The 15,394-nt window shown below is 35.3% G+C and overlaps 1 protein-coding gene across 1 annotated transcript; it reads right to left on the bottom strand.

The window, feature by feature from the left end:
- Positions 1-9,377: 9,377 nt before the first annotated feature.
- Positions 9,378-13,566, bottom strand: LOC111884699 (B3 domain-containing protein At2g36080). The gene is made up of 3 exons (XM_023881016.3): positions 12,750-13,566; positions 12,103-12,296; positions 9,378-9,931 (listed from the first exon to the last, which is right to left on the bottom strand). The coding sequence occupies exons 1-3, from the start codon at positions 13,474-13,476 to the stop codon at positions 9,887-9,889; spliced, it is 966 nt and encodes a 321-aa protein (XP_023736784.2). The 5' UTR covers positions 13,477-13,566; the 3' UTR covers positions 9,378-9,886.
- Between the last annotated feature and the right edge of the window lie 1,828 nt (positions 13,567-15,394).

The raw sequence follows: 15,394 nt of genomic DNA, 5'->3' as shown, positions 1-15,394 counted from the left end.
ACTGAACTTTCCAAGGTCAACAAGTTTGCCAATGGATTACCAGCGGACTTTGGTCCGATAGTCAAGCAAGCAACCACTTTGAAAGCCGCCATCTGGGCAGCCAAAAATGTTGAAACCCAAATAACAGAAAAGGTTCTGGAGAGAGCTGAATTTGGAGAGAAGAGGAAACATGAAGGGTGTTCAATAATCAACAAAGAAACCAAATTCTCGAAATCTGGAGGAAGAGATGAAGCTAAGTGGTGCGAGAAGTGTAAAAAGAAACACTTCGGGAAGTGTAGCGAGGATATGACTTGCTACAAATGTGGGAAGACGGGGCATTACGCCAACAAGTGCGCATCCAACAAAAAGGTGTGCTACGGATGTAACGAGGAAGGGCATATTTCTAGAGACTGCCAAAAGAAAAACGCACCGCCACAGCCAAGGGCATTCCACATGATCCTCGACGAAGCAAATCAAGGATGAGGAATTTATATCCAAGGATCAACTTATGATGTAGCCAATTAAAGGCATAGTATAGGGTGAACTTGAACTTTTGTGTAATCATTTCAAGTTATAATGTAAACCCTGGTTTTGATATTTATGTGATATTTATGGTTTTAGTACTTGATGTGTTAAATGATTGTGTGATTTTTGTATAGTGACTTGGTTCGACTGAGAGACAATACTTGGGACGAGTATGAGTAGGTGTGAAAGGTAGTAGATGCATATACTACCGGAAGCACAGGACTCGCACTTGGATCAGGGAAAGTCACAAGGTTACCAAGAAGCTAGTGATTAATTCCATTTTATTCTGGTATGTCATTACCATTGTTTCGGTAATGACTAGTAAGATTGTTCTTGTTCCGAACCTAGTGGTCATGTTTAAATTTGAGTTCGACTACGAGGAGTATGTTACGTGGTCTAGAGGACCAAGTTAGATGTAACATCTGACTTAAGTCAGAAGGTTGAAGTTAATGCGATTGATAGTGTCGCGCTCGCTGTTAAAAGAAGTTTGTAGGCAGAAATGCTACATGCTGAAATGTGATTATATCACATTAGAATATGAAGGAAGGTATATTCCATTTTGGAATTTAACTCTAAGAGACCTGAGTCTAAGCATTACATCATTCGATGAGAGGTCATTAGAGCACGACTCATCAGTCTGTTACAATAGATAAAGGAAAGTATTTATCCTAAGAAGAAGAAGGAGTCCACAATAAGGACTTATTTGGCAACTTGAAGGTTACGATTGAAAGTACAACATGATACGATAAGCAGATGCAAGATTGGGCATCTTCTGCTGTCAAGAAAGCCATAAGAGTTAAATACTCTTTCGAGGAAACATAGAAGTTAAGGTTATTACCTAGGATGAAGAAATAACGTGTGGAAACATTATGCAAGTCCTATTTCGTTGATGATTCCGGGACGTAATCATCCTAAGGGGGAGATAATTGTAACGCCCATAGATCAGGGCTAGTCAATTTAAGGACGATAAGCATCAAAAATGAGTTTCTGATAGAAGATTATTTAAAATGAATAATCTTAACTAGGTTATAGTATATGTTACAAGGATTCCGTACATATAAAGAACGTCAAAATCCGAATTATAACGAAGAAGTTATGACCTGTCGAAGTTTCGTGACAGAACCGGCATGACGCTGAATGACGTAAAAAGTGAATTTATGTTAGAGCGATATTTAGCCTTAGTGATCTAAACGAAAGTTGTAGAGTTCGTTAAACCGTGAGCGTGCATAAAAAGAACGTCCAAATCTGACTTCGTATGAGGAAGTTATGATTTTTCTAAGTTTCAGCTTAACAGTATGCAGCCCGAATACTCGATTTGAGATCGAGCGGTTTTTAGCCAAAACAATCTAAACGAGAATCGAAGATCTCGTCAATTGTAGTGAAACGATAAAAAGATAGGCGAAAACGGACGTCGGATGAAGAAGCTATGAATTTATAACGGAGTTTTCCAGTCCTGACCTACTAAAAATAATATAATAAAAATAAATTCAAAATTAGCCAACGGAGTCTAAAAGAAAGTTGTAGAGCGTAGTCTCACCTACGCATGGATATAAGAACGTCGAAAATGGAGCTCGTATGTGAAAGTTACGCAATTTAGAAGTTCGACGAGTCAAATTACGCCCAGCGTAATTTGAGTACGCCCAGCGTACTCAAAGGGGTGCAACTTGTCTGACCAATACTCGAGTGCCACCAGTCGACGCATGCAATGACGTCAAAGTACGCCCTGCATAACTCGAGAACGCCCCGCGTACTGAGTACACCCTGCGTAATTTGAGATCACAGGTATCAATACGAAGACATAATTCACTGAGAGAATAAAGGAGATGTAAATCATTAGTGTAAATAATTGTAAGTTCTGTTTATGCTTATGTGTCTGTATCGGAACATGACATCCTGAGATTTTGTTATATAATGAAAATACTTTTCTTTAAGAAATGCTTTGATAAATTCTTATCATATTTTTTTTTTTATTTTGGGGACAAATTCCGCAACAATTTTCTTTAAATGATTACTCTGATTTTAAAAACAAAGCATAAACAAATCGGTCTTTTCTGGCCATGAAATTGGGGATGTCACAGCAAGCCCATCTTGGATCAGTATGTGATAGTGTTTATGGATGACATCCTGGTCTATTCCAAGACCCAGGAGCAACATGAGGAGCATCTGAGGGAGGTATTAGAGACTCTAAGGAGGGAGAGACTGTATGTAAAGTTCTCCAACTGTGAGTTCTGGTTATGTGAGGTGTCGTTTTTGGGACACCTTGTCAACCAGATCGACATTCTGGCCGATCCGGCTAAGTTTGAGGCAGTGATGAGGTGGGAGGTTCCAAGGTCTCCATCTGAGATTTGGAGTTTCCTTGGATTGGTAGGTTACTATAAGATATTTATTCAAGATTTCTGCAAGATAGTAGTCCCCTTGACCAAGATGACAAAGAAGACTATCACATTTCGTTGAGGGCCTGAACAACAGACATCTTTTGAGACCTTGAGACACAAATTATGTGAGGCACCAATTATGACCTTGCCATAGGGTGTTAAGGACTGTGTGGTATATTGTAATGCTTCAATCATAGGTTTAGGTGCAGTGTTGATGAAGTGGATTCATGTGATTGCGTATGCTTTGAGCCAGCTAAAGCCTCATTATTTGGCAACATTACCTCTATGGGTCTGTTGTACTATCTACATAAATCATAAAAGCCTTAGGTATTTGATGGAACAAGAAAATCTGAACATGAGGCAACGCAGATGGTTGGATGTGGTGAAAGATTATGATTATTAGATCCTTTATCACCCGGGGAAGGCCAACATGGTGGCCGATGCTCTCAGCAGTAAGGCGGTTGTAGCTTCGATCGTAGATTTATGTTTGAGGATGACAGTGATTACCCCATTATTAAATCAGATTCGAGAGGCTTAGATTTAGGCTATGAAGGAAGAGCACCGGAAGTGTGAGCACATTGTAGGACATGTGGCTTCCTTCGATTATAATAGCCGGGGGTTAGTGACCCTTCATTGGAGGGTGTGGGTTCTGTACTAGGATGATGCATGGCAGATTTTGATGGAAGAGTGCACAAGTCGAGATTCTCTATTCATCTCGAAGTGAAAAAGATGTATAAAGGTATCCGACCTGATTATTGGTGGCCATGTGTGAAGCGAAATCTGGCATGCTAAGTGGAGAGGTGATTGACTTGCAGGAAAGTCAAGGCCGAGCATCAACGATCCCACGAAAAAATGGAGTCGTGGGATATTCCTATTTGGAAATGGGAAGAGATTACGATATGGGTCACTAAATTGCATCGGGAGGCGCATGGAGTGGATTTAATATGGGTCATCATGTATCGATTGACCAAGAGTGCGCATTTTATCCCGATCTAGGAGAGTATCTCTACGAAGAAGTTGGCAGACATCTACATTCGGGAGGTTGTGGCATAGCATGGGGTGCCGGTTTTTGTGGTCTTGGATAGGGATGTTCGGTTCACTTCCATGTTTTGGAAGAGATTTCACGAGGATTTGGGTACTCGTCTGCACTTCAGCACAACTTTTCACCCGCAGACGGATGGTCAGAGTGAATGGACCCTCCAGACATTGGAGGATATGATGCGGGCTTGCATTCTGGATTTTGGTGGTAGTTGGGATACATATCCTCTGTTAGCAAAATTTCCGTATAACAACATTTATCATGCTAACATTGATCGAACTCCTTTTGAGATGATCTATGGGAGGAAGTGTATGACCCCGATGTGTTGGGGTGAGGTAGGCCAACAATTCATGAGGAGTACTGAGGTGGTACTCAAGACAACCGAAATGATTCAACAGGTTCGTGGTAGACTTCAGACAACGTAGAGTCAGCAAAAAAGCTATGTAGACAGACGCCAATCAGATTTGGAGTTCCAGGTCGGGGATATGTTACTCCTGAAGGTGTCACCATGGAAAGGTGTCATCTGGTTCAGGAAGTAGGTTAAGCTAGGCCCCAAGTATATTGGTCCTTTTAGGGTTGTAGCCCGGGTGGGCAGGGTGGTGTATCGTTTGGATCTCCCGGAGGAGCTTAGGTAGATTCACGGTACTTTCAACGTCTCTCAGATGCGAAAGTGTTTGGTTGATGATTCTACAGTGGTTTCGTTGGAGGATATTCAGGTGGATGGACGCTTAGACTACATTGAGAGACTGGTGGCGATCCTTGAACGGAAGACGAAAACCTTGAGGAACAAGATTGTGGGTTTGGTAAAGGTGTAATGGCAGCACCGAAAGGGCTCTGAGTGGACGTGAGACCCTGAAGAAGAGATAAGGGAGCATTACCCCGAGTTATTTGTGGCAGCATACTTCGAGAATAAAGTCTGATACAAGTGAGGGAGAATTGTAACACCCGAATCGCCAGGTAAAATCTTTCGCTAATTATTTGATTATCTATGGACCGGACTTGAGTTCACTGGGCGTAAACAAGTTACACACAACATACTCTATACATGCACGAAGCGCAGTGTCCCCTACGTACACTACGCATACCCATGCATACACAGTACGTACGCAAGCTAGGGGGAAACCCTAATTTTTAAGGTTTACACACTATTTAAGGTCATTATGCTCCTCAAGTCCTTCACCTACTCAACCTTCATTGCCTTTTTTAGCTAACCTTGAAAACCTAATCAATTTTCTAAAGATATTAAGCTTGTGTGTGTGTGTTTTGGGTGTGTGTAGTGCTTAGTGAAGAAGAAGAAGACTAGTGGAGGAGCATTAGTCAAGATGAAGTTTGCAGATCCAGAAGTTATTAACCATTTCAAGCTTGTTAGAGGTAAAAAGCTCCTACCTTGATGATTGCATGTGTTAGTTCTAGTTTAGGGCTTATTTCTTCATAAAATGGTCCTTAAAGTGTTTCTTGAGAGTATGAGCTACACTAGAAGGTTATAACGATAGATCCTAGGGTTTTTAGTGTCCCTTAAGCATAAAAATGGAGTCTGTGGTTTCAAGAAATTAGTGTAATAAAGTCCAAGATTTGACTCTTTTAAGACACACAAAAGCATAAAGTTTTCAATTTTATGGATTAATACATTTTAAGGAGCCTAGATCTTAAGTTGGACGTTAGGTCTTAACTGATTAAGACCTTAAAAAGGGATTTTGGCCATTTGGGGCGTACTCATATGTACGGTGAGTGTACACACTTGGGGTCCTTACAATGCAAAGCTTCCGAGTACATCGGACGTACTGATGGTACACTTAGCATACTCATGAGAAGAGACTTGGGCTTTATTTCGGGCCATTTTTGGGACTTAGGGATTTTGGGCCCCTTTTTGGGTTGTGAGCTTTTCTGTGTTAGGCCTTTGGACTTGGGCTAATTTTGGACATGTTATTTCTTTTGGGCTTTCGAACTAAGTGTATTTGGGCCTTGATGAATTAGGGCCAATAAGGCAATGACTAAGTAGCCTTTTTCATTTAAAGCCATGATTTAGGGTTTGGACTCTTGGGATGGGTTATTGACCTGATTTCTAAATAGGGTTTTATTACTTGTGATTTAGAGTGAGGATTTTAAGAGTCAGTAGCTCGAGTGTGATTTGATATCTTCAGTCTAAGGTGAGTTTCCATCACTGTATCCGTGGGTTGAAGGCACCAATGCCGACCCACAAGATTATGTTTGTAGTATGATGATTGTCTACGTGACAATTACCTGTTATGCATGTATCTGCGAGATGTCTCTGTGACTCTTATTGTTATGATTATATGTGTTAGTGGTAGGGGTGAAATATTCCCGATACCGGTTGAAAGATACCGAAAGGGGTGAAATAGACCCATTACTGATTGGAATATACCGAAGGGGGTGAAATAGACCCAATACCGGTTGAAAGATACCGAAGAGGGATGAAATAGACCTAGTACCGATTGAAAGATACCGAATGGGGTAAAATAGACTCACTATGTTTTTGACTGTTATGTATGTATGGTATAGGGTATTTTGGGGGAATTCACTAAGCTATGTGCTTATAGTTTTTAATTTATGTTTTAGGTACTTCCAGCTCGAAAGGGAGGGGCCCGAGCTGATTGCACTGCATCCACCTATGTTTTTCCACATCACGTGATTTTAGGATTTTGTACTCTAATATCATTTTACTACACTATACTTTCGATTGTTTGATGTGATTATCGTATGATCAGAATGAATTTATAAATGAAAATTTTATCTTAATTTTTGGGATGTTACAAATTTTATATGCATGTGTTCGCAAAGTGCTATTTCAAAATTTACTTATAAGTGTGCCATACTTTTTGCAACGAGCTGTTTTCTCATGTTCAACATTTCACACAAATCATAATGTTCCTAAACATCTTTTGGCCGATCGGTTTATAAGATTTTCACCACATCAACGTTCGAGTCTGGAACGGAATAATGTCTTGACTTTCTTGAATTATATGCAATTTTTTATGAGTAGAGATATGTGTTTGCGTTTTTTTGTGTGGAATACTAACATCTAACGTCTACTGTTATCAGTTTACAGGGGGCATAAAAGCCCATAAAAGTTAATATAGGCAATTTTTTTTTATTGTTCTCCCAAAGTTAGAAAAAAAATAACTAAATGTTTTCGTTTATAACGAGTATAAAAACTTGTTTGAAACTGGATTCATATACATACTATTCAAAAAACTATTTATAATCTAGGGATAAATCGGTCTTAGGTATAGAATTATGATCCAGTTATAATTCGATGGATTATATTATCCAATCCGGTTTAGTAAAAATCTAGTTTTGATTGGATTTAGATTTTGAATCAGACTGGTTTGGAATCGATTATCCGATTTTGGTGTGCACCTTTAGGCATAATAGTAGAACATCCACATCATAGGAGGTGATGCCCTTGTATGTTCAGAAGGGAGAACCATCACATTAGATGGACCCAATACCGTGAAACTTGGATCAAATGGAGTGTTTCCCCTTTTAGTAGGTAAAATAAAATTTTACGAATTTAATAAGTACAATAAATGAGTACACTTCAAATATTTTATAGCTCGTTTGATTACAATGAAATTAACCCGTTTTGAAACTCATAGGAGAGTACCCACAAAAGTTAGCAAACTATAAGGACAATCCCTACAATTTTCTCAAATTTAGTAAGATGAACAAAAAATTATAACATTTTGAATCGAAGGGACATAACTATAAAAAAAAAAGTAACACCCAAGTTGTGTTTGACGTGTTAATCTAACTTTTAACTTATAACTAACTTATAAATAACCTATTTCAAATAACTTATCAAAAACTAGTTTATAAACTATTATTAACTAATTTTGTGGTATCATATAACATTAAATTGCAACAAGCAAATGACTCTTGAGGGTAATTAACTTTTGCGTTTGTATTTATTTGGTCCCTTTTCTTTTTTTTGTATTTAATATACCATCGAACTTGTTGTTGGTGTTTACCATAGCCCTTTTGACCGGCTTTTGACCTGTGATAGCCGGTCAAAGGGTTATGGTGAACACAGACAACAAGTTCGATGGTATATTGAGTATAAAAAAAAAAGAAAAGGGACCAAATGAGAACAAACGCAACAGTTGGTTACCATCCTGATTCATTTTCCCTTTACTCATTTACAACAAATCCCACATCATTTCCTACTGATATTAATGACTTTTATGAGATTCATTCTTGCTTCTCTTCAAAACATAACCTACGAAAGGACATTATTCATACATGTACAACAATGGTGTATTGTACATACTGATGTTGTATCTTATCCCATGAGTTCGATCTTAAAGCTAAGTAAACTCAAAAATCATAGCACTTATGATTCCACTCGTTTGTAGACTTGTCTAGAATCCATGATACGATAAATCATTTGATTGGAAATGTAAATGTAGTCATGAAATGCGTCTGCTTAGTCAACATTCCCCTAATAAATATTCAAGTGCATTACAAAGTTGTACATGTATGAATAATGTCCTTTCGTAGGTTATGTTTTGAAGAGAAGCAAGAATGAATCTCATAAAAGTCATTAATATCAGTAGGAAATGATGTGGGATTTGTTGTAAATGAGTAAAGGGAAAATGAATCAGGAGGGTAACCAACTGTTGCGTTTGTTCTCATTTGGTCCCTTTTTTTTTTTTTTTTTTTTTTTGTACTCAATATACCATCGAACTTGTTGTCTGTGTTCACCATAACCCTTTGACCGGCTATCACAGGTCAAAAGCCGGTCAAAAGGGCTATGGTAAACACCAACAACAAGTTCGATGGTATATTGAATACAAAAAAAAAAGAAAAGGGACCAAATGAGTACAAACGCAAAAATTAATTACCCTCAAGAGTCATTTTCCCTATAAAATAAGTCAGATTATAAACAAGCTTATCCACATACACCTCACACAAATTATATATGAAAGAACTAGTAAAAATTTCGAATTTTGTAATTTTTTATTCACAAATGCCAAAAACTAATTAAGATGTGGAATAGGGCGGAGATATTTAACACTGCATTTGGATAAAAAAATAAATCTTGATGTTGGATTGAATACCCATTATTAAAAAAATATTACATACTTGATTGTATATTACTTGTATGTAAATCCGATCATACATGAATACATATGAATATTTCATCTCATCATACCTCAAACCATAATGTCATTTTCTTATGATATTTACACATGTTTTTCAAGTTTTTTGATTATTTTACTTTTGCATGATATCCTTTTCTAATTGAGATGATCAACATACATCTACTTTATGATATTTACACATGTTTTTCAAGTTTTTTTTGATTATTTCACTTTTGCATGATATCCTCTTCTAATTGAGATGATTTACATACATCTACTTTTTGAAATTCTTGGTGTATATAGGAAATTAATTATATTAGAAAGAAGACTTTTACATAATTAAAAAAGAACTAAAAATAAAAATTAGAAATGGTACACAAATTACATTAAGAAATTAAAAAGCAAATGGAAGTTAGTAGCATTGGTTTCATTCATACTGTTGGAACAGAAGCAGCATCAGAGGGCAGATTAGTACTATCACCAAGTACTACTACTATACTACACAGCAAAAATCTATCATACCGAATCACAACAGTTGCCCAATTACCTAAATGGGTCCCCTCTATTTCCCTTTCTACCCCTAATAATCATCGCCTTTTTCCTTTTTTTTTTTTTTTTTCTTCTTTTGCAATTTTTCAATAGATATTTCGATTCATGGCTATCTTGTGGGGTTGTGAAATTCGTCTATATAATATTTTTTTTCTGGGAGTTTTATGTACTAAATATTTTTTGAGGGGATTTTAGTGTTAGGATTATATGAAAACATGGGATTTGGTCTTCCAAATAGTTGGGCAGAATCCAATGGAAAATAATTGGTGTTTGTTGACAAAATTGAGAAATCCAATACATGTCACATTCCTCAGATCTTATCCTTGGTGTTGGTGGTACCTCATCTGGCTGAAATTGATGTTCTGTTACAAACACACAGTAGCACCCACGATTAATTTAATAATGTAACAATACTAATAATATCTCTTAGCTTTAAATAATATCATGAAAAGAGAAAACACAACTTATTTATCTTTGTTAATGCTTGTATATAAATATAACATACAAGAATGATATACTATGCTAAAGGTTTTTCTTGAACAATGCTACTTTGCTAGATGATAACTTTGGTTAAGTTCAAGACTTACAAATGAACATTATTTATTATATATTTTTTTTCTTTGAGAAAATAAATAAACACACATGTAAATAAATTCACAAATGGAGACACGATTAATGAAGAGAAGATATAAGTAAGATGGCTTTTGGTATTGCTTATTTAAAAAAACTTAAGTTTCTTTTGTATTATTTTATGAAAAAAAAATATTTAAGTTAACTAATTAAGTAAAAAAACATAATAAGCTGATATGTTATTTTTTTATGAATAAGAATTTTTGGTTAAACATGTGAAATGACCGAAACAACATTTATATAATTAACTTAATTACCTTATGTTTTACAAAATATATCAAAACTACGTCATTTGAAGATTATATATATATATATACCGGAAAGATCTAATAGTTTAGGAAGAATCTTAAATTCTATGTAAGACTTAAAAGCTTGTTAGAATGCAACTAAAAAAAGTTATATTTTGGTCCAGTTCTATTTACATTTGATGTGTAACTAAAGTCAAAATATCGGACCACACTCTCTCACTTCCATTTCAAATCTTTGTCATGCGGCTAGAAATTTCTTTTTCTTCTTCTTTTTCTTTATTATTATTATTATTTGCCTTCACACCATTTTAAATTTTTTGCCATGTGATGTGAGTAATAAATGCATTGATATTAGTCTCCTCTACTAATATGTTGATTTCAATTTTCTAGAAAAATAACGACCATATATTATCTAAAGAATCTTATTTATATAAGGAAAAACCATGATGTATATATATATACCATCTAAGTTGCATTTATTTGGAAATAATTAAAACGAGGGACAAACTAGTGATGGCTTAAAACATCTACAATTCCATTTACAATAAAAGACGCTTCAAATATGTTGGTCCATTTATGTTTTTGATGTGGCATTAAAGTTCAAATTTGACAATTCAGAAATGGAATTAAACTTCATACGGACTTTTCTTAATTAAAAATTATTAAAAAATGTTTTTTCATAGCACCAGTTGCATATATATTAATAGATGTAAAGTTAACGAGGCAGTTTATTGCAATGGCAATATGCATGCACATTACCATAATTCCAATTAATAAATATAATATTTATGACACTTAAGAGTTTGACCAGTCTAAATATATTAATTAAATGTACAGAAAATATATGCTTCTTTAGAAGAGGCAGCAAAATCATTACCAAATATTTCCACTTAATTATATACAGAAATGAAACACTTTCCCCTAGAAAAACATCCATAGAGTACCACTTTCCAAATAAATACATTTTAAGATTAAATTCAATCATTTAATTAAATATTACTTTATACTAAAAGATTTAATTCAAACACAACAGTTTAAAATAACATTTTTAGTTGATCCACACTCTTTATAAAACACAAAACCCAAAGCTTGATTATACCAAATACAGTTGTGTAGTTATAAAATGAAAATAAAAACACCATTTGAAAAACATAGAAATATATGCTGACTCTTATATATATGTAAATGGAAATATATAGTACTTCACTATTAATCTATCTGACTAAATGTAAAATGACAACTTGCTCAAGTAAAAGGTCAACAATTTTCAAAGCACAAGGTTTGGATTAGAAAAAAAAAAAAATCCCATCTTTAAGTTCATCCATTCAATTACCAAAATGTTTAGACGATACAAAAGACCATCATAACTTCATTTTCTTCCACATTATTTTCTTTAATATTTCTTGAAAACATAATATGAATACTTATCTATTGGTGATCATTTAATATAAAACCTTCCAAAATAGAGTTAATCAGGTTGGATTTTCACAGACTTCAACTTTAAAATGATATATATATCGATTCAAAAAATCTTTTAATTAATTTATAAATCAAGGAATTGGGATTTGGGGTTATATACTGTTACACTAATAAACATAGTACATAAATAATAAAAATACGCACACAAATATATAAAAAAAAAAAAAGCAACGTACCATATTGTGATTGAGATCGTTGGAATTGGCGTAATATTGGTAGTGGGGTTGACCACCATGGCTCGATCCATCTGGAGTGGATGGCTCAGATTCATCTGGGCATTCAAGGTTCACACCAAACAGTCTTACCCTCCTTGGGTTCCCACTACTCACCATATCTCTTTGGTTATTTTCTACATTATAATTTATACCTCCTGCATTTCCATGATTATTATTATATCAATATTTATTTATATACTAGAAAACATTTATTTTATCAACTTGTAAATATGTTTTACTCTTATACATGAAACTAAGATTATACACAAAGAAACTATTGAAAAACATTTAAAGATATAATTTCAAAGATAGACGCGAGATTTGAATATGTCAACATGAATAATGTAAATTTCTAGTTTCTTTAAGAATAAAAAAAAAGGTTATTTTTGGGCTATAAAAGATAACATTAAATATGTTGGAACTTATGTAATCAAATGAGGAATTTTCTTAAAAAGAGGGAGTAATTATGTGATGAACTCCAAAAAATTTGGTGGGGAAGTGTGACGATTTGTAATTAATATCCAAATGCACACGTATACATACAACATAATTGGGAAAAATGAGAAATTTTAAATTATTTTTTTTAGAAAAAAACAATTATAAATTACCTGCATGAAGACAGTCAGGTTGGTATGGATGAGGAAGAGATGGAGTTAGGTGGTGGGAAGGATAATTATACTGCGCATCATAGACAACTCCGGTGGTCCACCCATTAATCTGAGGACCACCGCCGCCGGCTGCAGGCGGAGCCACCGCTATACTATCTTGCACCGGCCTTCTTCTCCACCCGATAAACAGCCTGTCGCAGTCGAATCTATGGCGCTCAAATAAAACAACATCACCCGCATCCAAACGTTTTTCTTTCACGAAACGACTCCACCCTTTTGTCAACACGTAGCTTTGACTACTGTTCCAATAGGAGTAGCGGAAACGCCACGGCTTTCCGGTCTCATCCTCGAAACTCAGCAACAAGCCTTTCTGCTGGTCTACGGCGGCGGCGGAGGTAGAGTCAGTGCCGCCGAGTGGGAAGTATTTCTCGGCGTATTGTTTGGGAATGACGAGGCGGTTGAGTTTTCCGACGTCGCTGGGAGTTAATGGCTTCTCGAACATGGGTTCTTTAGAAAGGTGGTCGGTGGAATCTTGTTCGTCGGATTCTTGTTGGTGGTAGTATTGGTTGTTAATGTCGAAATTGAAGGTGGAGGTGGGTGGTTGATGGTGGTGGTCGGTGGAAGAGACGGGGGGTTTGGGGGAGGAGTCCATAATAGGGTATGGGTGTTGTTGCTGTGTCCACCAGAGTGTCTCTGGTAGGTTAAAAGGGAAGTGAGTTAAGGACATGTGTGTGTTTGTGAACGTGAGAAAAGTATGTGTGGGGGCAGTGAGAGAGAAAGAATAGAGGCGTGAGGAATATGGTTTTTGATGTGGAAACTATTTGAGATATGTATATGTAGCTGTGAGACTTGGGTTGGGATGGGGCAGTTTTATATTTATTCTTTTACTTTTATGGGGTGGGGGTGGGGTGGGGGTGTATGGACAGGGTAGCCATAAGAGAAAACTTAAAGGCATAACTCATAGGATTTTTTTTTATTAGTATTATTTTTGGAAAATATCATAAGCCATTTAAATTAAAAATTTTGTATTGCTTTAAAAATAGTTTTTAGTGATTATACTCATAATTCCACAATTTTTTTATTATTTTGTTTTAGATATAGCAAATATTCGGTTTTTGCCATCACTTTTAGGACTTTGGTGGCTGATCAACACCTCAAAATATAAGGAGAAAAAAGGAAGACAACACCTCAAAATATAAGGAGAAAAAAAAAAAAAGAGGACATTGTGTCGAACTGAATAGCTTTCACATTGTTACAATATAAGTAATATTTTACCGGTTGGACTGAGAATCAGTGACGATAGCGTTTTAACAACGATTAATTTTATGTCAAATTCTAAACTGGATCGAACCAAATAGTTTCTTTCAAACCGGGATGAACCGGTATGATAGATCCAATAAAAAACAGTCTGAACAACAAAACCGGTTTATTAGATTTGAATAGTTGGATTTCTTTTGTCCCGTTAAGTTGTCCAGAGTTGCATGCCACATTTAAAAATTCCATTTCGCTACTACATACCCAATAGGAGTTTATTCTTGTTCTCTCTATTTTCTTTGTGCTTAATTGTTTATATACACAATAAGGATATTGTATAAATTAAGTGTGGGGTATGAGAATTGAATAAATTATAGAGCATAATAAAAATTTGAGTTTAAATTTAAAATTTTACCATAAAAAACACAGTAAGAATTGAAGTTTAGTTTCCAAGAATATGTGTAATTGCATTTTATTATTTTTAGTTATAAAGATTTGTAGTAGAACCAATCTGTGACCTTCAAAGTTTGACCAACATTCCTGATGGATGTTTTACATCTAACCACTTGACATACATTAACTCAAATCAGATCAGAAAGAATGTCATTACATGAACTTCATAGAAAGTCATGAGTTCTACAATAGTCATTAAGTTTATCTAATTTAGTTATATAAATAAAAAATAAGAGAGTTAAAAATAAAAATGAGTAAAGAAAGAGGAAAATAGAAAGCACAGAAAGAGTTGTTAAGAAGTATCAAAGTCAATAAAAACATGCATATTTGAAATTATGAAAAGTATATAACAAGGCTATAGCCAAAAGTATATAACAAGGCTATAGCTACAAGATTGCATCAAATTGTAACATTTAGTGCTTTTAGGAAATTCTCTTTACAGTGAATCGTAGGGGTGCAAACGAGCCAAGCTACTCGTGAGCTACTCGAGATCGGATCGCTAAAAGCTCGACTCGAAATCAATTTTAAACGAGCCCGAGCCGAGCTCGAGCTTAATATTAAGCTCGTTTATTAAACGAGCTCGAGCTCGAGCCTATGTCACTAAGCTCGATTAGGCCCGCGAGCCTAAACGAGCGTTTATATAATATAATTTCTTATTTTTTATATATTAAAATATTTGTGGATTAGGAATTTAGGATATTAGTAAACGAGCTTCTTAACTGAATCGCTTGGAACTTAGCTAAAACGTCTGGTTATAGGATTATGATTATAATTTTATATTTCCTTGAGGGCAAGCCAAACTTAAGTGTAGGGTACGTTTATATCGTCGTTTTTATTCATATATTCTATGTGATGTATTGGTATTTTTAGCTACATTTTAATCCTAACTCGAGGGAAATGATACTTAATATGTTTAAATAGTGTTTTGTAGCTATACA

The sequence above is a fragment of the Lactuca sativa genome, chromosome 2, assembly GCF_002870075.4.
Source record: "Lactuca sativa cultivar Salinas chromosome 2, Lsat_Salinas_v11, whole genome shotgun sequence".
Taxonomy (NCBI): Eukaryota; Viridiplantae; Streptophyta; class Magnoliopsida; order Asterales; family Asteraceae; genus Lactuca; species Lactuca sativa.
The sequence above is the reverse complement of the archived record's forward strand: the minus strand, read 5'-3'. Positions and strand labels throughout refer to the sequence as shown.

Coding starts and splice junctions, on each gene's coding strand:
- LOC111884699 (XM_023881016.3), bottom strand. CDS start 13,476: ATGTCCTTAACTCACTTCCCTTTTAACCTACCAGAGACACTCTGGTGG. Junction 12,297..12,749: donor ACCTGACTGTCTTCATGCAG/GTAATTTATAAT, acceptor ATGGAAATGCAG/GAGGTATAAATTATAATGTA. Junction 9,932..12,102: donor ACGATCTCAATCACAATATG/GTACGTTGCTTT, acceptor TGTTTGTAACAG/AACATCAATTTCAGCCAGAT.